At 37.0% G+C, this 27,522-nt stretch overlaps 2 protein-coding genes across 2 annotated transcripts; both read right to left on the reverse strand.

Moving 5' to 3' along the window:
- Positions 1-8,429: 8,429 nt before the first annotated feature.
- On the reverse strand, positions 8,430-18,059 carry LOC136238409 (uncharacterized). Its single transcript, XM_066028862.1, has 13 exons — positions 17,883-18,059; positions 14,852-15,034; positions 14,154-14,732; positions 13,957-14,094; positions 13,695-13,898; positions 13,443-13,580; positions 13,188-13,391; positions 12,896-13,033; positions 12,633-12,839; positions 11,542-12,474; positions 11,319-11,483; positions 8,795-9,373; positions 8,430-8,686 (listed from the first exon to the last, which is right to left on the reverse strand). The coding sequence occupies exons 1-13, from the start codon at positions 17,887-17,889 to the stop codon at positions 8,631-8,633; spliced, it is 3,531 nt and encodes a 1,176-aa protein (XP_065884934.1). The 5' UTR covers positions 17,890-18,059; the 3' UTR covers positions 8,430-8,630.
- A 7,048-nt stretch (positions 18,060-25,107) lies between these two features.
- On the reverse strand, positions 25,108-26,562 carry LOC136237632 (E3 ubiquitin-protein ligase TRIM56-like). The gene has a single exon (XM_066027848.1). The coding sequence runs from the start codon at positions 26,560-26,562 to the stop codon at positions 25,108-25,110; it is 1,455 nt and encodes a 484-aa protein (XP_065883920.1).
- Between the last annotated feature and the right edge of the window lie 960 nt (positions 26,563-27,522).

A 27,522-nucleotide genomic window follows, 5' to 3' on the forward strand; every position in this document is an offset into this window, starting at 1 on the left:
GAACTAAAAGATGCTTTGGAACAGAGTTCTGACCAAGAAGCACAATCCGTAAAGAAGCAGGTGATAGATCAGATGAAATGACTGACTGAAAAGTACAAGAAATTGAGTTTTCAACCATTGCCAATTGCTGCTCTAAGATTTGTGCTTAATAGGGAATGTCTTTCTCAATTTGATCATCTCAGAACTCCTGAACGTTTTACTAAGATCATTATATGCTCTACAAGATGGCGAACAATGATGGTACTATAGGTAAACCCTGGGGTATTGCATTTAGCCTACAAAGGAACATGGGCAGTAACTGTCTCATCCAACCATTGCGTATATCTACTAACAACTGCTCAAGATCAGTTGATAGGAAAGTTTGGTGGTTGTGGCAGAAAAGACAGTCAGTTTAATCATCCTGATGGCAGCGATGACGATCATTTGTTTGTGGTTGATCGTGACAGCCACAGGGTACAGAAGTTTGATATCAATGGAATGTACTTGCTCCAGTTTGGCACTAAAGGAATTAGAAACAGTCAGTTAGACAACCCACATGGTATAATGGCTTACAATGAAAATGTTTATATTGCAGATTGTGGCAATTCCCATATCTCAGTATTTCAAGTCAGTAGTCAGATCAGTTCCATAGCATCATTGGTATGGGACAGCTTGACCGGCCTTATAATACTACAATAGATACTAAAAATCATTTAACTTAGTGGCAATGATTGTATAATAATGCTCTTTCACTTTGAATGGTCAATACTTGGGAAAGTTTGGCAGTACAACAGAGATGGAAGTTCTGTATGGTATTGCAGCAGATTCATGATCTTGTCTTTGTGACTAGCAGTGATGGTTATGTTTTTATCTTTGATAGAGATGGTAACTGTGGAGTCCAGATATTTTGATTGCTTGATTTCTGTATAATTATCTGCTATGCATACTTGTGTACTTTTTGTAAATTTTTCTTATATTAATTGTGCATATATATTAAAGTAATGAAAGTCTTTACTTTTGTAGTTCCCACCAGTACTTATAGTGAACATCACTATATGTGTATACATAAAATAGTATTGAGGCAGAAATTATAATAGTATAATGGGCAGCAGCCTTCACTAGTTGAATTTGGTTTTCACTGCATGTATGCGCAGGAAAGGGGTCAATGCAGCTAAGTGACTGTTCTATTGGATTGATATTGTTTGTCAAGTGGTTGCAAAATTATTATTGTTCAGATATTGACACACTGAATTAATGCCGAGGGGAATTGATACTATTATGTGAGAAACCATAGGTTCACCAAGAAAGGTAACAAATGTATCATGTTGTATGATGGATCCCTGAATTGTCAAGCTTAATGTTCCAAGTATTGTGTGTAAAAACAGGAATAAAATCCTAATGGACAAATAGTACAATCATATATGCCTAACTTGAAAGAAATTTACAAAACGCTACTGCAAACAATAACAGGCACCATAACACACTTTAGCCATGCAAGCACAAAATTATGGAACAATTGTCAGTATTAGCAAAGGTCCTTTGGCTTTGCATGGTACATTGGACTGGTAGGTATTTTCCTGTACTAGCTATATAGTTTGTCTTATATTGTCATCATTGTATTTGTAAGAAGAACAGTGATTACAAATTTTGTGTAAAATCAAGTTTCACATCCAGTTTTATGGTTGGCTTTGGGATATTTAAAACACAGGAAGAAGTGAAATCCATGCAAAAACAGCCAAGCTGGGTGCGGCCTGGGCGAAAAACTTGTGAAATCAAAGGTGGAGGCCACAAAATGGCTAAAATGATGTTAATGATAAAGATGTAATGATAAAAGTAACATCATTGCAACCATTTCTTGGCCGCCACTTTTTGATTTTACAACTTTTTTCATCCGGGCTTTGCACTCTTTTTATACAGCTTGACCGTTTTTTGCATGGTTAAGTTCACTACAATTTTATTTTGTTTATTTTACTGTGCTGTCTTGTGTGACCAGACCGCTTCTTTCCTTAAGGGTGGGGTTTATAGTCATTATCATGTGCACTGTGTTTATATAGTCACATGCATTAGGAAATTTTAGTAATCTTCCAGTGTAGGAAGATGCCATTGTTTGACTTCACTGTTATATCTGTGATACATCACATCACCCAATATGACATACATAGACTAAATAGCTGTAGACTAGTTGTACAACTCTCATACTCAGTTTTGCATCACCCACTTTTATTCATAAAAATACTTAGAAGGGATTGGAAATGATTCAGAATTTCAGTGTTTTTCATTGAAGAAGAATACTCCCAGACCAAACGTTATAATTAATTCTACATCGCTAAATCTGTTAATGCATAGAAATTTTGGAATGCTCTACTAGAGTAAACTCGACTGTTCTACTAGAGTATCTCGATCATCAAAACTGAGTTTCAATGAAGGTATCTGTAGATCCTTCCCTGAGAGATATAATTTATGCACTACTATGTTGTGTAGTACTATATGCTGTTACTCACTTAGTGTCTGAGGTTCCTGCCAAAATTTTAGGAATCTAAATTTCAAGGGGGTAGGCCAGGGGGTGGAAGTTCATAAGAAAACCCTATTTCTATGCCGCTGAAAATTAAAGAATAAGAGTTCCTGTATCTAGGACCTCTGAGAAATAACCATTTGCTATATTTTACTTATGTAGCACTCCCTTTGACTCTTTAGTTACTCCCAGTCCCAGAGGCAAGTTCACTGAAGTTGTCACCACACATTAGCTTTAAAAATCATCTCCAGAAAGTGCATATAGCTAGTTAGGTATCCCCATTCAGTATGCTCTCCTTGTCAGTAGTCTCAGCTCAGTACATGCATATTTTTTATCAAATCATATGAATACGAAGCATTATTGTTGACATTTTGTAGCTACTGAGCTCGAGGTGTTTTTTTGCATCAGAGTTGATGTATTTGTAATACTAGTAGATCTATCCTACGCACATGATGTTTGCATGATCAATTGCACAAAGAATTCATATACTCTTGCTGACTCGACCACACTCTTGCATGGAAGGTATCAAATAGTCTATATATATATATATGGTTACTGACAGCTCTTAGAATCTTCGTTGAGTAATGAGCCAAAATTAGAGCACTTTGTCTTCCTTATTTGGCAGTATAATTAGTAACTGATCATGAAAAGTCATCTCTCTGACTATATACTTTGGGGTTGTCTCGCCAGCTATACACATTGTCAGCATAACTGGAAGTTAACATGACACATTGTCTGACACAAACATGGGGAACAATCACAAAGTGATAGCAGTTCCACCCCCATGCACCAGAAATCCCATTCCCTACTGTACAATGATCACACATATGTACAATAAATGCTTGTAAAATACAAGGTACTGTAGCTACAAAGTTTATTGGTTACAAGAAAAATGTAAAGTATCAATAATAAGCTAATAACAAAGTTAACAATTAAAATATCTGGACCCTACAGTTGTCATAATCAGTAACATAAAGTAAGCCATTTGGGGCTATGGCTACAGTGTAGGGATGATTAAATTGGCCATCATCAGATCCACTAGACCCAAAACAATGCATCATGCACTTCTCATCTTCATTAAAGAGTAAAATCTCATACAAAGACAAGACCAGTTGAATCTGTTGTAATTCCATATGGAACCTTCATCTCTGTTGTGCACTTGCCCAAATACTGTCCATCCAAACTGAATGAGAAAATACACCCTTTACCACAGTCAAGTGACAAGTAACCAATTTTTTGTGTCTATATTGCAACATTGTAGGGTGTCCCGAGTACCCCCTTTCCAATAATGCAATGAAACTAACCATTGGCTTGAAATACTGAAATACGGGAACTATCATGATCTGCAATAAAAGCTTTACCATTATAAACCATGATACCTCGTGGTTTATGCAGTTGACTGTCTGTGTTCCCTTTGGTACCAAATTTAAGCAAGAATTTTCCACTGACATCAAACTTCTGTACTCTGAGGTTATCAGTATCAGTATATGACAGGCTAGTCACTATGGACTGTGTAGACAGGTTAGTCACTATAGACTACATAGACAGGTTAGTCAGGACAGACTGTATATAGACAGGTTAATCGGGATAGAGTATATAGGCATGCAGGTTAGTCAGGATGACTGTATAGACAGTTTAGAGAGGATAGACTGCATAGACAGGTTAGTCAGGATAGACTATATAGATGGATTAGTCAGGATATACAGGTTAGTCACTATGCACTGTATAGACAAATTAGTCACCATAGACTGCATAGACAGGTTAGTCAGGATAGACTATATAGACAGGTTTAGACTATATAGATAGGTTAGTCACTATATAGACTATATAGACAGGTTAGTCACTATAGACTGCATAGACAGATTAGGCACTATAGACTACATAGACAGGTTAGTTACTATGGACTGTATAGACAGGTTAGTTGCTATATATAGACTATAGTCTTTATAGACAGTTTATTCACTATGGACTGTATAGACAGGTTAGTCACTATGGACTGTATAGACAGGTTAGTCAGCATAGACAGGTTAGTCAGCATAGACAGGTTAGTCACCGTAGGCTGCATAGACTGGTTAGTCACTCAGTATATAGACTGCATAGACTGCATGGTTAGTCACTATGGGACTGTATAGACAGGTTAGTCACTACAGACTGTGCAGACAGGTCAGTCACTATAGACTGTGCAGACAGGTTAGCCAGATATCATACAGTACAATTTCCCCTGATGATGATGAGGCAGTATTGGTTAGGTAAACCAATCGCAAACAAGCTTTTAGATCAACCCGAAATGCTTGCTACAGATTTTTTTTACAAAATTTTATTTAACGGAATTTTCTACTGACTGATTGACTTCCTGACTGACTGACTGACTGATACCTTCAGACAAGCATAATTCGATAACGGCTAAGGCTATTAGAAATATTTGAAGTTCTATTAGAAATATTTGGCTATTAGAAATATTAGGCTTAGGCTATTAGACTATTAGAAATATTGGGCTATTAGAAATATTGAAGTCCTAAAGTTCTATTAGAAATATTTGACATGTACATTCTGATTGGACATAATTTGACAACAACATTAATGGCCACATTCACTTCATCGCTTCATCACTACACAGTTGCTACCTTTATGTGTATACTTTGTAATAACAAATTGGAGAAATATCTCTAATACAATGCATGTTATTAATGGTATTATAATACCATATAATACGGTATTATAATACAATACCATTAATAACAAACACTATATTAGTGACATGTCTCCAATTTGTTATTACAAAGTTTACACACAAAGGAAACAACTATGTAGTGGTGAAGCGATGAAGTGAATGTGGCTATAAGAGTTGTTATCAAATTATGTCCATTCAAAATGTACATGTCTCCAATAGAACATACAGGCGACATGAACTAGTACAGTAAAATACAACCTTTTAGTTTATAGCTAGGCCATAGCAAATAAATCATGTTTTGCAGATTATTTGCCCTCCAGTAGTGACCTGGCCAGTTGAAATTAAAAAATTGTAAATTACATCTGACCATTTTATTGAAATAAGTGACTGCTTTATTAGAGTATCTTTATCATAATAGATGCAGGAGCTAAAGCTCTTCTGAAGTATAGTAGAACAGGTCCATTTCCCTACTACACCAATAATTTCTTGCACAATACTTGGGAATTTACAGCCATATAGCTATCTTTTAAGAGATCACGTGATTTTAATTTTTAGTGTTTGCCAAACTACTGACCCGGCCGCATCCGTGAAACATAAAAAGTGACTTTGTCATGCCTCTACTTTAGTGCAATAGTACTGGTACCAGCATACGTATATTACTTAATGTAGCATTAGACTTATATTATGTGGTAAGGCCACTCCAATTGGTAATTATGTTTCTGGTCCTTTGAAAATCAGTTTTAGGTGCGGGCGGGCGGAATTCAGCAACAAAGCAACAATGAAGTGACTGCTCAATTAGAGTATTTTTGTGATTTACTGACTGTTCTATTAGAGTATATCGATCCGTACTATGTACTCTGCCCAATTTTCTTGCAGGTTTTCACTGATAAATACAAATTGACACTTAGATAGTTAGATTTAGCATACTTGTTGCAGCCCAATATTTGTTTCTGAAATCCAGGTTTTTCAAAAAGCTGATGCGGGCATTTTACCCATGTATTTCTGAAATTTCAAAAAAGGATGCGGGCGGTGGACCAGAAACATAATTACCAATTGGAGTGGCTAACATAAGTCCAATCATGTGCATATGTACGCCGGGCACCTGCGTGTGTATGTGTGTATGTGTGTGTGCATTTATGTGGGTCTGTGGTACCAATCAGTTGTGTTGGGCCTAGCAATGTTCAAGTAGTGGGCTAATAATGCATATGGTAGCATCCCTGTCCCTAACCGTGTGGTGAAGACCTCGCAGGGGCAGGTAGTATATATATAAATTATAGCACTATATATTATTAGTGCACTATACATAGCCTATAATCAAGTTTGGAATGCTACCTTTAATGCATGTAAACGAACTTGCTGACATATTGTTTTTTATTAAATCATTTAGAGTTCACTAATAATATAGCTTTAACATACGGGTTACTGTATTTGGCGGATCACAGATCGATGGATTACGTGATGAACATATTCCACTGCTCATTGGAGATGTTTTACAGCTGGCTGCAGTCCATGTTGCAGCTGTAATCCTACGGTCATTCTATAATTTACCTTCTTTTCTCATGGGAGGAGAGTGTGCCCTGGCCATCAGAACACTGAATTGACCTGCTTTCCTGTTCAGAATCTTCGCTTCAGTAAAGAAGATCGTCACCAATCAGCTTGCCAAGTTAACTTACTCAAAAGTTGATAAAATTCAGTTTCCTCAAACACCTGGCCTATCCTGTGTAAGGGCCTGTGCTTTCTGTAAATGTTTAGCTTCTTTGCTCTGTGAAAAATGGTCTGAACCTTATGCTGCTGTCAGTGATGGGATGGCTTCGATGCTAGCTGTTTGTCTTTCTCCTTGTTACGTTCTGCCATCCGATGTATGATGTATGAGCTAGCTCTTCTGCAGGCTCCAATAAACATCAAGTTTTTTTTGTGTGCTATTGTTTTTATGCTAATTTAGCCAAAAAGAAAAAAAAACTATACGTATGACCATAAATGGCTGGCATAGCTAAATCTGTAAATCTGAAATGATGCATGGGAATTTTAGTGATGAAGTGTGCAGCATTCCCCCCCCCCAGGGTTTATAGTACCATCATTATTCACCATCTTGTAGGGCATAGTGGTCTTAGCAAAACGTTCTTGAGTTCTGAGATGACCATAATTGAGAAAGGCATTCCCTATTAGGCACACATCAACTAATAGTTATTCTCATGACTAATTAGCTGTAGACTAGCAGTATATAACTCTCATACTCAGTTTTGCATCACCCACTTTTATTTATAAAAATACCGAGAAAAATACTACAATTAATTATCTAAAAGTATTCCTTCCTCAATATCTGAGGTTCCTGCCGAAACCTTAGGAATCTAAATTTCAAAAGGGGGGGGGGAGTTCCTAAGAAACCCTTGGAAACTGTCTCTATATACCCCTGAAAATTAAAGAATAATCATTACTAAGAGTTGCTGTATCTAGCACCTCTACCATTTGCTATATTCTTATGTAGCATTCCCTTTGACTCTTTAGTTAATCCCAATCACTCCCAGTCCTAGAGGTGTTAAATCAGAGGACAAGTCGACTGCATTCAGTGAAGTTGTCACCACACATTAGCTTTAAAAAGTCATCTCCAGAAGTAGCACAAGAAACAAATATAGCTAGCTAGATAGCCCCCATTCAGTGTGCTCTCCTTATCAGTAGTCTCAGTACATGAATATTTTTTCAAATCATGTGTATACAAAACACTATTGTTGACATTTTGTAGCTACTGGCATTTTTTGTGTCACGAGTTGATGTAGTAGGTCTAACCTATGCACATGATGCTTGTGTGATCAGTTGTTAAAGAGTTCATACTCTTGCTGACTTGTTCACACTCTTGCATGGAAGGTATCAAATATTTATATGGTGACTGACAGCTCTTAGAATCTTCATTGAATCATGAGCCAAAGCTACAGCACTTTGTTCTCCTTATTTGGCAGTATTTTATAATTAGTAACTGACAAGCCATCTCGAGCTCTCTGACTCCAAAATTCGGTCACAAATGAAGTACACTGTAAATGACAAAAGTTTTGCATGATTTTAGTTTGGCGAATCAGTATGCAAAGCAGGTTGGCAGATAAAAATTTGGTGGCGAAATTATCACACAGCCAATAGTGAAAGCATAATAACTTCATTGGCAAATAGAATTTGGCAAATTTCCTTGATACCAAATTCACCAAACTTTAGTTCATGTAGAACAGTTGTCATTTATGGTTATTATAATATTGAAAAGCTTCAATTCCAGTACCCATAATTACATGTTAACCTTCATAAATGCCATATACTGCTTGTAACACATATAATAAACATCATTTAACTATATGCATAACAGATCGTGCTTGTATATTGATATAACTACATGTGTATCAGAAAACAAGACTAAATAAAGTTGCATGTCCATGCATTACAAAGTAAAGGGAACAGTAATATTTGTCAGCTAAAGGATCAAATACTTTAATCACTGTTATCATCTGTCAGTGTGGCTGGCCCCTGGTTCTGTTGTTTATCATCTATCAAAAACCAAACTCTAAATGTTGTCACAACATAGTATACTAGTGTTTTACTAATTTTCTATTGCATATGACTGATGGGCACTTAATTTAATAAAATCAACTCACATTGTCTACGGCAAAGCTGTTGGGTGATGTTTTGCTCCACCTGTTGGATAGCCATGACATCAGATTCAGTTGTAAGGAATACTAGTGATGGAGAACTGGCAATTGCATTTAGCTCTTCAATTCTAATGTTTGTACCAATCCCCACAGCATAAACCTGGTAAATATTTTCTGCATGAAGTAGGTTAGCCTGTTTAATAGTTGCATCTCTATCAATGGATCTACCATCAGTCACAAATATAGCAATGTGAGGAAGTCCATCTCTCAGTCCCATCCTTCCATCTGTTGCACTTTGTCGTAGAAGTCTTATGGCGATATGTGTTCTAGTTGTCCCACGTCCTTGTGGAACAGTCTGAAGAGCTGGAATAAGTGTATCACTGCTTGTGTGCTCCAGTAGGTTAAATATGACTTCTGCATCCCTAGTGAATCTTATTAGTCCAACCAAACTTTGGTCCAAGCCAATATTAAGTGTTGAACTTATTCCAACAGTGAAGTTTCTTAATGCTGGCCACAAACCTTCACGTCTAATACTAAATGAACTATCCAGTAAGAAAACCAAATCCATTTCTCTGATTTCACATTCTGAAAATAAAGATGGTGCAACACTTACGTATATATGATGTATGTATGTATGTATGCACCGTACGTATGTATTATGTGGCTGGGCTTAATATTCTACAACAGACTGTTCACTGAACATGTTTGGTTGCTAGCTAGGACACAGTTTCACAAGCACCTCATGCAGAGATATCCACCACGATATGTGCTCATGATTTCTACTTGATGAACCTCGCCATGACAATTAAGACAAATTGTAGCCTGTGGTATGATGTTTACTAGAATGAGATCTTCAGGCAGTGATGACTCCTACATGGCTAAAGCATAGCTAACTGATCAATGGTGACTGGTGAGGTGAATTAATAGTAAAACAACTCTAAACATAGCTAGCACACATACTAGCTAGCAATGGAAACAATTTTGAATAGTTAGCTACTTGATGTACATATGTAGCAGTACACTGATCACAGGTTACCAACACAGCTTGCAGCTAGCCACCTATCATAACCTGTTTTACAAGATTGAGTCAATCCATATTCCATACTATATTTAGGCTTGCTTGATGATGGAAAAATGGCAGAGCAGCCCTTATAGTTGTACTCCATGGAATTATGAGTCATGCGAGCTGCACTGAAATAGCATGACGCATGCAGTCAATAGCTGTAGTTGAAGTGCCAGGAACTAAACATTGGCTTCTATCCTTTCTCCAGTATCAAGTGTATATATATTGCTACATTTACTGCTCATGTTCTATTGCAAAGGCATGCAGTATTGTAATAAAGAGTAGTGATATACATGATTGCCTTGTAGCAGTTATCAGAGGAACCAGGTTTTTTCCTGTACAGTTAAAAAGGCTACCAGTTTTTCCACGGGCTGTCTTGGGGCTGAGAGTTTGGCTAGCTCTTGCTCTGTGTTTTTTTGATCCTTGTAATGATAGTTCAATGTAATACATGTTGGCAGTAATATAGCCAACTGCCTGTGGTAGCACAACCAAATAGTGATAAAGGGGAAGTATAATTGTACGTGTGTTGTATACATCAAGAGTCAAAGTAGTAGTATGGTGTGAGAGTTAGCATACTGTAGCATATCCCTTAATACTAGTTTGCATGTAACTGCAAATATATAGGGAAGGAAAATTTTAGAAATAATATATATTTCATCCAGGATAGGACCATTGTTACAATGACTTTTCTCCTAAACTGATTTGGCTTCTTTTCTTGCTCTAGGATATACATCAGTATGGGCTCAGTGTATGCTACATATGGATTGCATAACTAATATATAAATAGCAGCTTGTTTTAGGGTTTCAACAAAGGAAGTACTTTTATGCCATTGTTAACCCTAGCTATTGTTACACTGTTATATTGAAATGTTAGCAACAGTATATAACTACAGGAATATTTAGAATCTCAGGGGCGGTGGAGAAGGGGGGGGGGGGGGGGAAGGGGGCTGCAGCCCTTGTCTTCCCTAAAATTATCTGTAGCTGTGATGGAGAGCGCCTAGCTCAATAGCATCAATAATTCAAGATACTCTAATAGAGCAGTCACAGTATTCTTAGAGGAGCAGTGTAGCATGTAGTTATAAATAAAGGAGATACAGTCTAGTTGGTGAAGGGAAACTATTGCCAGCAGGTAGTGACCTGTAAAGGTGTGTCCGCTGCCTCTGATCTAGATCATAGCTACTTGTATGTACTGCATTATCAGTAGACTATTATGGTATCTACTACTTCATGATGATCGGATTACAGTGGAATCTGTCAGAGCTGGTCACCTTCAGGCAGATTCATTTGGAGGTGGAGCCTTTCAGTCATCTGAAGATTCTGAACACCATGCAGGTGGACCAACGGTTATATTGTAGTGATTTATTAATTTTAGATCACACCTTGGCCACAAATAGTAGCATAAATAGTTCAATAATACACATATATAAAACTTGGCTATGCACAATGTTGGACCTGTTACACACATACCTTCTGGACAACTGGTACAGTTTCCATTTGAAAAAATATATCCACTTGGACAGAAACATCCTTCAACACAACCACCAATACAGTCTACTGTCTCATCAATGTCACATCTCTGGGGACACACTTGTCCACATTGTTGATAAAGCATGCCTTCTGGACAACTAATGGCTGAATAAAAACATAATATCAATTATAGTAAACTTTAGCAAATTCTGTAAAAACTTACGACAGAAAAAATTCCTCCAGTTGGGAATAACAACTCCATTAGAAGCACATTCATCTGCATAGGTTGATAAGCTGTCACAGTAACATCCTTCTCTCTCTGTATCATTACAAGCACAATAATCAAACACACAAGCATCGATATAGCTTGTGGGGTCTACTACACTGTTGCACACACTGAATACACCTCTCATTAGTTCACTACATCGTGATTGTGCTGTAGCCATAATAGTGTCAGGGCATTCTTCTGGTTCAGATGGTTCACAGGTTGATGTGTTATTGGAATACAACCAGCTATCACCAAAGTTATTGATAGAAGTTGTTAAAGAACCATCTGGCAGTGTATAGTCATCATTTCTATCATTGCTGTAGGTCCCACATAGTCCACACAACATTCCCTCCCATTCAGTGGATACTGTTATCCTAACTTTACGCCTAGCATCCCAATGTATTGCTACTGGGTAAGGAAGTGTTAGTAAAACATAAGGATGTCCACCTGTCCTTAATACTTCAACACCACTTGATTGATATACTACTCCATCACCATTGTTTAGCTGGATTTCACCATTAATTGCAATTGTTCCACCACGTCTTCTTGCCAGATGAATTTTTAGTCCTTGACTTGGTATGATGATTCTCACTTCAGATGTCTCTGTTGCGTGTGCATTTGTGGGAACATTTGAACCAGTGATGATAAATTCACTGCTGTTGCATGGTTGTGTGAGGACATACTCACAGCCTCCTTGAAAGTCATATCTGAGATTGTCAAATGTACGATAGTGAGGATCTCCATATACACGACAGGTGGGACCATCAACAAAACATGATTGTGATCTACAGCTAAAACCATCCTCTAGGCAAGTACAGACTGTAGAACAGTTGGGTTGTATCACATCTCCAACTCGATATTGAATTCCCATGAAATCACAGGACAATCCTAACACAAAACAAAAGTTTTAAAAAGGTACTAGTCTTTGTAACATTGTTAAGTTCATATCATCACATTTATTCACAGTGTACAGAACTTTTGACTGAAATTATTATACATCTCAAGTAGATTTAATATATATTATTATCAATTAATATTTTGCTTACCATCGTCATCCACAATTACTACTCTGGATTGTACAAGACGGCCAGTGTTAACACGAGTGGGCAATGAACTAGTATCAATTATCAGAGTAAAATCCTCTTCATTCTCTGAGGTATCATCATCAGTAATTGAAATATCAATAACAACACTGGTCACTCCAGCAGGAAATGTAACAGTGTAAGGTCCAGAATTATAATCAATACCTCCTCCTGAAACACAATAATCATTCACTACAATATAGTACATCGAATATCTTAATACTCACCAGTAGCTGATCCAACACTGATAAACACTTGTACAGTAATATCAGTTGATGATGAGTTACTGAGAACTAGTACAGGTTGTGCTGGTCCATTGTTTTCATCAACACTGTGTACTGACTGGTTGAAGCTTACTGTGACAACTATGGAAAGAACAAAAACACATAACTATGTACAGTTACACATACAGCCTGAAAGTCAACCCTTAAATGATAAATATACATACATAATGTACTATTCCCTGAGGATCTGTCCCTGATGATGGAATTACTTCACAACTATAACATATGCACTCACTTTCATTATCTATAATGGTCACCACAGCTTGACTAGGATCAGTAACAGTTACACGTCTTGGCAGAGATGATGGATCAATAGTGAGATTAAACACTTTATCACTTTCTAATATATTATCATCTGTTATTAGAACGTCAAAGGACACCTTAGTCACTCCAGCAGGAAATGTGACAATGTATGGTCCAGAAATATAATCAACACCTCCTATGATGTATGCTATATTTAGTACAATGTAAAAATCTAAATATATCTAACCAGTTGCTGATATTTGGGTGTCAATAATTTGAACAGTAATATCAGTTGATGATGGGTCACTGAGAACAAGTATTGGCTGAGCCATTTCATCACCCTCTCCAACAGTGTATGTTGATAGATTGAAATGCACCGAAATGTCTATCAGCCAAAAAAAAAACCTTGTTACAAATATAGATCTCCATAATACAATTTTATTTACATGTGTACACATAGAGTGGTACCAAGAGTTCAAGTACAGTTAGACATCCTTACCATCATTGTCTCTGATTATCACAGTAGTTCGATCAATATTACCAGGAGTAACATTCCTTGGTAATGAAGTAGGACTGATAACAAGATTAAATCTCTCATTAATTTCTAGTACTCTGTCATCATTTATTGGAACATCAAATGGAACTCTAGTCACTCCAGCAGGAAATGTGACACTGTAAGGTCCAGACGTGTAATCATCCCCTCCTATATATCATTAATGTATATATTGCTGCCATAATAATATACTGTGTGTATTACTCACTAATAGTGGATTCATCAACTGTAAATACTTCTACGATAAAGTCAACAGATAATGGAGTATTAAGAACTAGTGTTGGCTGAACTGGACTATTGTCTTCATTAACTCTGTAGATTGACTGGCTGAACTGAATAGTGATAACTAAACAAATACATTCATTAAATGACTAATCAGTGCTTAATGTTTGATAATCAACTCACAACGTCTACGGCAAAACTGTTGGGTGATGTTTTGTTCCACCTGTTGAATAGCCATGACAGCATCAAATTCATTTGTAAGGAATACTAGTGATGGAGAACTGGCAATTGCATTTAGCTCTTCAATACTAATGCTTGCACCAATCCCTGCAGCATAAACCTGGTAAATATTCTCTTCATGAAGTAGGTTAGCCTGTCGAATTGTTTCTTTTCTGTCATGGGATTTGCCATCAGTTACAATTATAGCAACATGAGGGCGCCCCTCTCTCAGCCCCATCCTTTCATCTGTTGAACTTTGTCGTAAAAGTCTTAGAGCAGTGTGTGTGTTAGTCCTCCCACGTGTTCGTGGAACACTCTGAAGAGCTGGAATAAGTGTATCACTGCTTGTATGCTCCTGTAGGTTAAATATGATTTCTGCCCTCCTAGCGAATCTTATTAGTCCGACCAAACTTTGGTTCAAGCCAATATTAAGCATTGAACTTATTTGAACAGTGAAGTTTCTTTCTGCTTCCCAACCTACACGTCCAATACTAAATGAACTATCCAGTATGTAGACCAAGTCTATCCCTCCAATTTCACATTCTGAAGATAAAGATGAATATGAAATGCTAAATTCTTGTCAAACGATTCTTGTATGTACCGTATGTGCGTACAGTGTGTATACGTACATCTATGTATGTAGCTAGGTTTACTGAACTAACCTGAACATTCCACAACAGATGGACAAGGAGGTGTCACACACGTCACATTACTGGTCACTGAACATGTTTGGTTGCTAGCACATCCACCATTATCAACATCACAAGATGGATCACAGTATGTTTCATTGGATGGTCCATGAAGTTTACACACTGATCCTCTTGGGCAGACAACTTCACGACATTCTGTATGACAATTACATGATTAGTATCATAACACCAGGTACGTTTACGTAGTACTGTATAAGACTCACGTGCCAGGCGGTTGTGCATTTGCCGCCCCCACACAAACCAATCGTCTGGCACGCGAGAATCATAGTATGAGCTAGCGGGTTTGAAAATTGCGCAGAGCAGGCAGAACAGCTCATGCATGGAACTGAATTACACAAAAGCCATGCAAGCTATAGCTACTAGCCATTCTAGCAGAATGCTAGATAATTATGAACCCTGTTAGCTATATGAAGTTCTGAGGCTTAATCCGCTTAACTTCCTCCAGAATCAGGTAGCTAGCTATAATATATAGTTGTACATCATCACACTCATCATTCTCACCTTCTATCACAAGGGCCTGGCTAAGATACAGTATTGTTATAAAGATTAGTAAGACAGATGATTGCCTTGTAGCAGTTATTCTGAGTAACATTGCAAAACGCTAATATACTTTGATTAGCTATACTGGTATGGAGCTTACAACTGGAGATTTTATAGTCGTCCAGTTCTATAGTCTTTCCTTAAACGCAAAATAATTCAACACCTAAAGTGTGTATTGATGATATCAAAATAGTAATGATCTAATTTACTGTACATGCAACCATGCATGTATACTTGCTACAGGAGCTGCAGGAAACATATCTACAAGAGCTGCATGTTAATTTCTACCAGGAAAATAGTTTCTTGGCTTGAAACTAAATATTGTTTGATGATACCGGGAAACAAAAATGATTTCTTCCATTGCAAGCATTTACCTTTTGTGCATGATTAGCGCAATTACTAGAGAAGTCATGTCCAGATTGTGGGTAGAGGTTTACTACTTCTGCACAGAAACATAGTGTGAGGCTATATGGTGTAACCTTTACGTGTTAATTGATCAAGTCATGTATAGGCTTCTCCTCAGCTCATTCAGTGTGTGCTCATGACTATAGAGACTCAGCAGTTTGGGCAGCGTGTGAAGTAGGGCTCTAGGGAAAGTAGAGTATAGGGACACACAGACTAACTGAGGGACTCCTAACAAGGATGAGGTTCAAGGAAATGTGAGTGTGTTGGCAAGAGTATTAACTCTAATAATTGGTGTTAGTTTTACTTTTTGTGCTAAAAATTAGAAATTCAATGTTGTACTGAAAATAACACTTAGTTTATACTAGTTAGTAACTGCAAATCTACTACAGGGAATGAAAACTTTAGAAGTATATTTGTTTCATCTAGGGTAGGGCCATTGAGAGAATGGGTTTCCTCCAAAACTGATTTGGCTTCTTTTCTTGCTCAAGGATATACATCAACATGGTTTCGGTGTATGCTATTATATGGATTGTATATACTGTATGCAAGGCATTTTGGGGTTTAACAGAGAAATCGTTTTTATGCTTTATTATATTATAGCACTATAACAGGAAGACATTAACCTAGTACTGGTTGCTATGCCTTACACTGTTATACTGAAATACAAAAGGGTGAGTGTAAACTTGAAGGAGGAAATATTGGTCACTATAGTGCTTGAAACCTTACTGGGTAAGCCAAATGACTGGCCAGTTATTCTTATCAGTTTTTTTTTACATAACCAAATATTCAATATCTAAGATATTCGCTTGGGTACTCAGTTTTCTTGCACTTTAAAATTTATAGAGCACTTGTAGTAGGATTCTGTTGTAGGTATAATCATTCGGTGCCTGCTTCTTTTGGCTGGGACAATCTGACAAACTGTTAAGGGCATGTATCTCTCATGCTATAGGTGCAGTATAAAAATTGTAGAAAATGTCAGTTAACTGGTTAACCGACAGTTATGAACTGCTCAGTAACTGGTTATGATATTCTATCCAGTTTCACAGCTCTATGGGTCACCATTCAAAACCATTACCACTGCCTGTTCCCTTGTCAAATATATTCTGTAACAACTTTAAACAGGCTGTAGGACCAGGAGTCCTACAAACCTTCAGCACTTGTGCTGTAAAGTCTTAATAAATAATTAAATATGTTGTGACCATGTAGCTACAGGAATAGCTAGCTAAGTCTGGTTGGGTAAATTATAGTTTGACATACAATTTACATGAGTACAGTAACTGTAGTAGTTGCCAAGTCCATTACATCAGTAGTGTGAAAATGACACGCTGCTTTGCATGTCTCTGTAATGGCATGCATTTGTGTTTTGTGTGCATGTGTGTAGTGTTAAGAACTAAGTTGTCCCCATATGTTTATTTGTTAAGGGTTTACACAAGTGCTGAAGGTCTGTAGGACACCTGGTCCTACAACCTGTTTAAAGTTGTTACATCAAGTGTGTTTGAAAAGGTGAAGGCTTCTCAAGGTCAGTCTTTCACTTGTTGAAGGTTAATCAGCAGAGTCAAATGATCGAGTATGAGCTCTAACCTCGGATGCATATAGGTCAAAGTATGTAGGAACCATATATGCTTGCACAGACACATAAACACACAATTAGCAAACATAACCAAGTGGATTAACATGCATCATAATGTTAGCAGGTTGTTGAATGCTAAGTTTCTTGGTTGTCGTGTCCCTCAAGAGCTTTTATTATACTTCAAATTATGGTACTCTAAAGGTGTTTGGTTAGAAGTACGTACTAACTTTGTATCTCCACCTATAGGAAGCTATATGTACAAACTCATATCTATAGGCTCACCCCCTCAAGCAGATACAGGAAATAGTAGACAGTGAAGTGTGTTGACAGGTACATTCATCATCATGTATAGAGTACAACAGGGAATAGAGTACAGAGTGCTACCACATGTAAAGCCACTACATACTTTTTCTGTATCATCACATACGTATAACTATAGCATCTTGATGTGTTCACTACAATACTAACCTTGCATGTACAGTATTGGTAGGCGTATAGGCCATATAAGCAGATCAAATCGCTACAACTCCATACTGCACATTTCATATATAGGCAAAATCCCAAGAGTGCCACTGCCAATACTCATGAATGCTAGCCACACTTCACATGCTCCAAGGTTGGGTGTCCACCAAGTTTGGTCCAAAGTATGCAGATTTGCAAGACACATACACAAGCACACATAAACTTTACTAAAATATATCAGGTATGATCATGAAATATGATGCAACACCACCTCAATGACATCATGCTATGATTGCTCAAGAAATGTATGTACAATTTCAACTTTTCATACATGCTTAATACAACGTGCATGCTGTAGGACCAGGTACGGTGTCCTACAGACCTTCAGCACTTGTGCTGTAAAGCCTTAATAAATAAAATTTTGTGATTATATGCTAGCGAGTGATACTCTTTTAAACTTTTCTACTTATTTTAATCGTTTATATATACCATATCCACTGAGTCCAAATAGAGATCTGTGTATGACAATTGTGTTAGGCTTCAGTGGGTTTGATGTGGTTCCATTGACTTGTTAAACTTGTTCTTTTGTTTTTTTCAGTGATCTGTCATCTCTATTCTTGTATTTGATTTTCAAAATTTATGTTTATGATATTTACTAACAGGTCATTGAATACTGATAAATAATTTTTTTGATTGCTGTGTCTTGGACTCTTATTGTGGTTAAAACACCTCTAAAATTTATTTCACAGTACTGATTTACATCACAGGAACTTAGTTATACATACGGAGGAAAGCTAAACTATAGCTAGCTATACATTTATGTAGTGTACAAGCTCTAGGAAATGTTGATATGTTTGTATGATTGCTTAAGGATGTCAGTCGAGGCATATAACAAATATGCATAATTGTATTTGTGCAGCAGGAAAGCCTGGAGCTATGGGTGCAAAGCAGTTAGCAAATTGAAGAGTTTTTAAAATATAATAATATAATTTACTAGTAGGCATGGTCATGCTGTGGCTGTGGCTTCTGCATTGATATACATGTACACCCCCAGTTTTTCCTAAGATATTGTGATACAGTATTGTTTTATACAGAGCGAAGTGTGTTGGCAGATGTGCATCAACATACAAAGTACCAGCCAACTCTACACACTTTTCTGTATTATCACATACGTACATACGTATCTTAATATGCATGTTCACTGCAGTAATATAGTATACCTTTCATGTACGGTAGATAGTGATATGATAGCTGTTCAAGAAATTAGTGTTGTTTTAGTAATGCATTTGACTTTTAGTTTTAGTTTTAGTTATAGCTGTAAATAGAAAAACATTTTAGTTAAAGTTTTAGTTTTAGTTACCATCATTAATATATTTTAGTTATAGTTTTAGTTTCAGATGCTGGGCTTGTATAGTTTTAGTTAAAGTTTTCATCTTCAGTTATAGTTTTAGTTTTAGATGCTAGATTTTTATAGTTCTAGTTAAAGTTTTAGTTTTAGTTAGGTGTAGGCGAACCTCCCTTGTTTCCCTACTTTTTTCTATGATCCCTAACCGACCTTAAAATTCTTACTTTTTCCTTAAACTTGTTTGTTTACTTTTTTGTAACATTATTATGACTGATGAACCTGTGTATACTGCTTCAAAAGAAAGGATGGCACCACAGGTAAAACGGTTTTCATCTGAACGCGCCCCAGCTATCAATAATGTTAAGTGGCCATTGCGCTGCTTTGTTCAGTCCATTACACAACACTACAAATGTAGGACAGTAGGAGAAGTGCCTCTGCAATCAATCCAGTCACCATGAAAAATACAGACAATTTGCTCGCCCCTATACTGACTCGAAAGTGAAGTGGCTGTATTACGCTTCGCTTTCTCTTATTTTCAGCCTGTTACACAGAGTTACAAACAAAGAACAGTAGCTATTAGAAGCACCTCTGCAATCAATCTATAGTCATCACATAAAGTACAGACAATTCCTGTTTACGGGAAGCCATGCATGCATCATGCTACTGTGAAATGACACCTTGGGGCTGTCAGCAAAAAGAAATGGTACACAAATGAGAACAAAGATAAGTTCATGATGTGTGCATTGTATGTACTGCGGTATGCCAAAGGCACATCTTGGGGACGAAGCAACATCGAACAATGAAGCAGCTTAGTTCATAGGCTTAGCCGTTATTGAATTACGCTTGCCTGATAGCATCAGGTATATTAAATTCCAAAAATTTTGTAACAATCTATTGGAAGCATTTAGGGTTGTATTGAAGGCACTTTTGAACTTGGTTATACCTAACCAATACTGCCAAGGTGCCAGGATGGTATTATGAAGCTGGTTTGGGGTGATATTTTTTGGTAATAAAACCCAAACCTCCATGATCCCTAATATACACTACTGCTGTACTGTATGATTTAAATTCACAAGTTAGCTGCATTCTGCTTGAAAACATTGCAGTAGTAACTTTTTAGCATTCAAGCTGATGATTATTAATATCTTCATAGCAAAGCACTATTAGTTGCTTTAAAAGCTTATATATATATATTGATAGTGTGTGTATAGTGAATAATTAGCTATGTGTTCATGTGTTACTACAGCATAGCAAAGTACTTTTAGTTTTAGTTCTAAACAAGCAACAAGTTTTATAATTGTATTGTGGTAAGTACTTTTAGTTTTAGTTTCAGTTATTTGTAAACATTAAGTAATAGTTTTAGTTTTAGTATAAGTTTCCATGTAAAAATTAAGGCACTTTTAGTTTTAGTCTTTTGAAAAATCATAAAAGCTTCAGTTTTAGTTTTAGTTTCAGATAACTAAAAGTATAAGCCTCAACTGGTTAGTTTTAGTTACTAAAACAACACTACAAGAAATGTGAATAATAATTTTAATATTGTTATTAGGTAACATTAAATAACATTCTTGCATGATGAATACTTAGGATCTTTTTAAGTGTGTGTGTGTGTGTGTGTGCGTGCGTGTGTGAGTGTGTGTGTGTGTGTGTGTGTGTGTGTGCGTGTGTGTGTGTGTGTGTGTGTGTGTGTGTGTGTGTGTGTGTGTGTGTGTGTGTGTGCGTGCAGCAATGGTGGGTATACACCTGTATGTTGTTAACTGTGCAGGCAAATGCCAGTTGTCCATATCTCACACATATCCATACGGGTTGGACTTCAGCCTAGACATGGCACAGCCTCCTGTGGGTTGCTAGTAGGATTTTCTTTAACCAACTCACAGCACCTGAGTAGTGCACAAGTGTCCCAGTGCTGGTTCACTGGGTAGGCATAGGCTTTGCTTTTACTTTTGTGGTTACTCTCAAGTGATGTGACTACGATAGTCAGTGCTCAGTTTGGTGGTCAAACTTTATCTTCCTTAAACTTGTTGTCTCTTGTTACTGTTAGCACACAGTAATTTGGTTTAGTATTGTATCTGTTTACAAAACAATCAATATTACAATATAGTGTTTGATGGTATCAGTGCATGATATGTCATGAATTTCTTAAGAGTACATAGATGCAAGCTTTATGCTGACCACATGTCTAGCTACATTCATACAAGTGCAGAAAGCCATGAACTATATTGGAATGCATAATCAACACTGAACCAATACAAGGAGCAGCTTCAAACTGGGAAAGGAAATTAAAAACTGTGGAATAAGGTTCCATTATTACACGTTTCATAATCTATAGTAGCATGCCTTAAGGTATGAGTGAGGTGCCAGATGGTTTGTTAGGGGTCTACATGTTTTCCACCTCCTCCCCCCCCCCCAAAAAAACACACACACACAAAACTGCCTGACAAAGATAAGGATTTCTGTCACTATAGAAGCCTACATGATGCTTTAGTCATATCAATGTAGGGCTGAGTCAAACCTTCACTGTGGAACAATTTGTGATATATAAATAAAGCTGCTTTAATGTGTTGTATAGAAAAGATCACAAAGGTTTGTTTTTCCAATGCTGGACCAGATTTAAGAAACCAGCTTCGCAATTCCTTCATGGTATCCTCCTCACTACGACCATGATACATTTGACATTAAGTAAGTGATTAATTGTTAGGCTAATTGTGCTATAAGTGATTGAGCATAGGCGGATCTAGAGGGGGGGGCTGAGGGGTAAGAAGTTATAGGATAAAACAGTGTTTATTCCACTAAGAGAAGAAGAATTCCCACAAGTTGTAAATTGTAATATAATCCACTCAGTAAAGCTGATTTTCAGTGGAACCCTGCACTTACATACAAATATACACAAAATATTGTACTTATATTACAAAATCACACAAAACTAAACTACATACAACACAAAGGCAATTACAACACAACCAAAAACAACAAAACATCAAGAATTCAAGTAAAATTTTTAAAATGATGGCAATGTGGTTATATTCATTTACATAACTTTGTTTGGTATAGCTGGATAAATGAAGGGCATACACTTTCTAAGATTGTACTTGGATATCTTGAGAAAAATTTTATTTTTAAAATTAGACCTCCTAGGTTTGAATTTGGGAGCATTTTGATAGCTATTTAGCTAACAAAATACATGCTTTGCATATAAATTGGTTATATAAACCTGTTTGATGGTAAACTGTACTAAACAAAATGAGGTAGTATTGTTACAGTTTAATAATGACATTTGATTGTGACTGTTCTATTAGAGTAGTGATTGCTCTATTAGAGTATCTCAATCTTTAGCAAAAAATTCAACCTTATTAGTCTTTCTTCACAGTATACTGTTCATAACATTTATAATTGTTGTCTTTCTGTACTTTTGAATACAGTGTGAATGTATGATTCCTGTTTCTGTCCTGTAAGTCCAAGGGGGGAAAATCGATCTGCCTATGTGATTGAGGTTGCTCTATGTATTGTGTTTATGCATGGTGTGGGCATTTACCATATATACGACTATAGACAGGTTATCTGATTGGATTAAATGATAGTATATGATAAATGTTAATGATAATAAATGATATTATGGACAGGTTATCCACTACATTATAGAACACTTATTTTACAGTAATAATTAATATGCTGGAAAGATTACAGGGTTGTGCAACTTTTACACATGCATGTTCCACCAGTGTTAAAACTTTGTCATTTATAGCTATAGATTCTGTTAGTATTCATTCTTAGTCACTCTGGATATCAGCACCTTTTGTTGCCAGTTATATTTCATGGATGTGCACTTTTCATACAAACTGATTATTCAAACAGTAATTACTGACAACTAGGAAGTGATACTTATAATATAGCATCAAGAGTCCCTCTCTTATTATGGACTCTTGATAGCATGCATACATAGAGAGACGTAAGTTGATACATATGTGCAAGGTAGCTTCCCTGGTTACGACTGAAAAACAATTCTGTAAAAGCTGAGGTCAGAATCTTTGTATTAGGTCTTTGTTGAATGTACATTATATAGAAATGTCAAGAAAATACGAGCCACATTTTCAGCATATAGCAGATATGGTGGATACATGCATTAGTACTATAAACTACCTGACTCATTTTGTTAATGTCAAGAACATCTATGCATGTAGCTGTTTGTAATTTTAAAAAGCATTGTATTCAGTACAAGCTACTATATGTAAACTATATTTACTCCAGGAAAAAAAAAAATGCCAGGAAAATTAGTCGACAGTGTGACTAGTTGTGCCAGTGCTTATAATTTGTAAATCGATAAGTGCCTGCAGGTTTGCAATTAGTCTGGCCACACTATAGACTATAGTGTTGCTCTTGGTTGGGATCAATGCATGGTTGAGGAATTTCGATTAAAAATAAACAAGATTTTTTTCTATAGTTATAAGGAAGTGATGACTGAAAGATATACATCTAACAATAATTATTATGATAATAATGATTGATTAGCTGTGAAATTATTTTGGTAGCACGTGTGCTTATTTTATTGTAATGCTGTACAGCTGCAATCCTAATCTGGCTTGTCATTATGACATTATACTACATGTATATCTGTGTACGCTCATGTACTAAATAAGTATATGGTGAGGCAGTTGTCCAGAGAGACTATGTAGGTTTAGAGTCGAGAAAACATACTAGTAGGTTTGCAATGTTCATCATCCCAATCTGGCTCTATGCATAAAGCATGCTCTGGTATACAAGTATAAACACCATAGTATATGTGTGCCCAAGTAATACTGAGCACAATGTATAAATGTGACAGAATTTGGAAAATCAACCATATGGGCGCACATGAAATAATTAGAATTTTCACATTTAGTGGGTTGCTAATAAGACCATGGCACAGTTTTAAAAATATTTCTTGTAATTTAAGGTATTGAGAATGGTTACAACCATTAACAAGTGTATGTTCACTGTAAGATTTGTGATTTGATCATTAAATATTTTAGGTGTCAAATGCGCCCATATGGGTGATTTTCCCCCTACTTGCAATTGGTGGTTGACACATTGTCTGACATGAACATGGGGGACAATCACAAAGCAACAGCAGCTCCTCCCCCCCCCCCCACACACACACACCAGAAATCCCATTCCCTACTGACTGTACAATGATCACATACCGTATAGTGGGAAATTTTCAAGGGATGAAACTTTCACGAAATTGCATAAAATACGATTCTTGTTCTTTTTAATTCACGAAAATCTAGAAAAGGGCAATAGCTATGAGTATAAACCTGAAACATTTCACGATTATATTTTCATGAAGCTATCATTACTCGTGAAATTCGCGATAGTTTTGTCCATCGAAAATTTCTGGCTATACGGTAAAATATACAATGATCTTTTGTAAAATATAAGGTAGCTACAGTGTTTGTTGATTATACGAAAAATGTAAAACATCAAAATAAGCTAATAACGAAGTTAACAATTATGAAAAATTAAAATATCTGGACCCTACAGTTGTCATAATCAGTAATATAAAGTAGTCCGTTTGAGGCTATGGCTATGGTACAGAGATGATTAAATTGGCCATCATCAGATCCACTGAAATGATGAATATGCACTTCAAAGATTAAAATCTCATTTTGGCTGGTTACAAAGACAAGACCAGTTGAATCTGTTGCAATTCCAAGTGGAACCATCGTTGTGTTACTAAACTTGCCCAAATACCGTCCAGCCAAATTGAATGAGAAAATACAACCTTTACCATGGTCAGTGACCAGCAAACGATTTTTTGTGTCTAATGCAACATTGTAGGGTGTCCCAAGTACCCCCTTGCCAATAATGCATTGGAACTGACCGTTGACTTGAAATACTGAAATACGGGAATTATCATATAAAAGCTTTACCATTATAAACCATAATACCTCGCGGTTTATGCAGTTGACCGTCTGTGATCCCTTTGGTACCAAATTTGAGCAAGAATTTTCCATTGACATCAAACTTCTGTACTCTGTGATTATCACGATCAACCACAAACAAATGATCATCATCGAATGCAAGTCCATCGGGATGACTGAAGAGGCCATCATTTGTACCATAGCCACCAAACTTTACAATCAGCTGATCTTGATCAATAGTCATTAAGTACACACAATGGTTGGACGAGTCAGCTACTGCCCACATTCCTTTGCTACTAATTGCAATACCCCAGGGGTTGCCCATGGTACCATCATTACTTACTACCTTGCAGGGCTTACTGATCTTAGCAAAATATTCAGGAGTTCTGAGATGTCCAAACTGTGAAATGAATTCTCTATTAGGTACATATCTCACTGTAGCAAACGGAAATGAACGAAAACTCGACTTCTTGTACTTTTCAGTCAGTCGTTGCATCTGATCAATCACTTGCTCCTTTACGAATAGTGCTTCTTGGTCAGAACTCTGTTCCAAAGCATCTTTCAGCTCTTTCATGTTTAATGTCTCAGCTTGCATACATTTTGCAGCTTCTAGTTGGGATTCTAGTTCCTTCTCATTTTGTAATATTGAATTTTTTACTTGTTGCTTCAACTGGTCTTTTTGATTCAATACTCTCTGGATGATTTCCTCACAGTGTTGATCAATTTTCTTATTGACTGCATCACCATGGTCTTTGTTTTTCTTCTTGGACTCTTTGATTGTATTCTGAACCATAGAGAAATGTCCAATCATTTCTTCCACTGGAACAGTAATTTTCTGAAGCTCGCTTCGGTGCTTGCCTGCCATTAGTTTCACAGTGTCATGTTCATGTCCAGCATGATCCTTCACTGTACAATACATACACACCAGCTCCTCACATGTCTCACAGTAGAACATCAACTCTATCTCATGTTTCTTGCACAATGGGACTTTTGTCTTCGCTTTGGGTTGTATGACATCTTTATTGGACCTAAGTTCAGTTAACGGGACTATGCCATGACCACGAGACACCTTAGCACATTTGTGGGCCTCATTACAAAGGTGACAGAGGAACACACTACAGTCAGGACAAAAGGCAACCACAGGATCATCTTCATCACAATTCTCACATCTCACTTCTTCTTCACCATCCACTTTACGTTTCAGAATCAGCTCATCCACAAGACGATTGATGAGGAAATTGTTTGCTAACACTGTCACTCCTCCTGCAGGAACTGTGGCTTCCTGTCTACACTCGGGACATGTGATCTTGGATTGTTTCACCATCTTCTCCAGACACTCTTCACAATAAGAATGATAACATGGCAGATACTTGGGGTTCTTGAACACCTGGTAACACACAGGACAATTCAAGTTTGTGGTCGCCTTCTTTACTTCTTTAGCAGCCATTGCGAATGATATTCTTTGATCAGCGTTACAGCTTGTTTATCACGTGCTCCGGTATCTCTAGCAACGAATCTATGATCTCGCCTGCCTTAAGCCCGTAAACACAACCGGATGACAAAGACAGAAACGATTCCGTAAGTTCCGTAACACGGAATTGATGTACAGTAGTATACGGAGGTTTCAGGAATCCCAGGGTACAACAATGATTCTAGAGACTGAGTGATTCTTGTGATGCCAGCGATTTGAGTGGGTTGTATACAATCAGTGGACTGGACTACTGGACTCAGGTTGTTTCCAACTATTTGAGCAACTAGCTAAAACTATTATACATTGAATGTAGACTATGCTAGTCTCATGTAGTTAGACCACTCCCTTCCACACAAAGAAAGCAGTGTGGCCATGCCAGACTGACTTGGATGACCATTAGTTGTATATCATAATGCATGGTTACTACACAAACATGTAGCTACTATATAATTTATACCAGAAGAATGGTAGTATTGCAAGAGAGAAGTTTGACTGTAAAATGGATGAACATATACTTTCATTTAAACATATTGATGTAGCTACATGCTCAACTAAGTTGTTATGAAAATTGTACACAATCCTATGGAAGATGCACAGGCTGTGCCAATTAGACAGGTCCGCATGCATATTGTACATTCAGTGTAGCAGTAGCTACTACCATTTGACAAAATATGGGCTTAAAAAGAAAAATAAACCCGAGTCCAGTCCACCAGTCCAGTCCACCAGTCCAGTCCACCAGTCCAGTCCACCAGTCCAGTCCACCAGTCCAGTCCACCAGTCCAGTCCACCAGTCCAGTCCACCAGTCCAGTCCACCAGTCCAGTCCATTGATTGTATACAACCATTTGAGTGATCATAGTGATTGGAGTGGATGACGCACTGACGCACAATTATTATTGTCAATGTTTATAAATGAAAGAATGACAAATCCTCGGTC

This window comes from Dysidea avara, chromosome 11, assembly GCF_963678975.1.
Source record: "Dysidea avara chromosome 11, odDysAvar1.4, whole genome shotgun sequence".
In the NCBI taxonomy this organism is placed as follows: Eukaryota; Metazoa; Porifera; class Demospongiae; order Dictyoceratida; family Dysideidae; genus Dysidea; species Dysidea avara.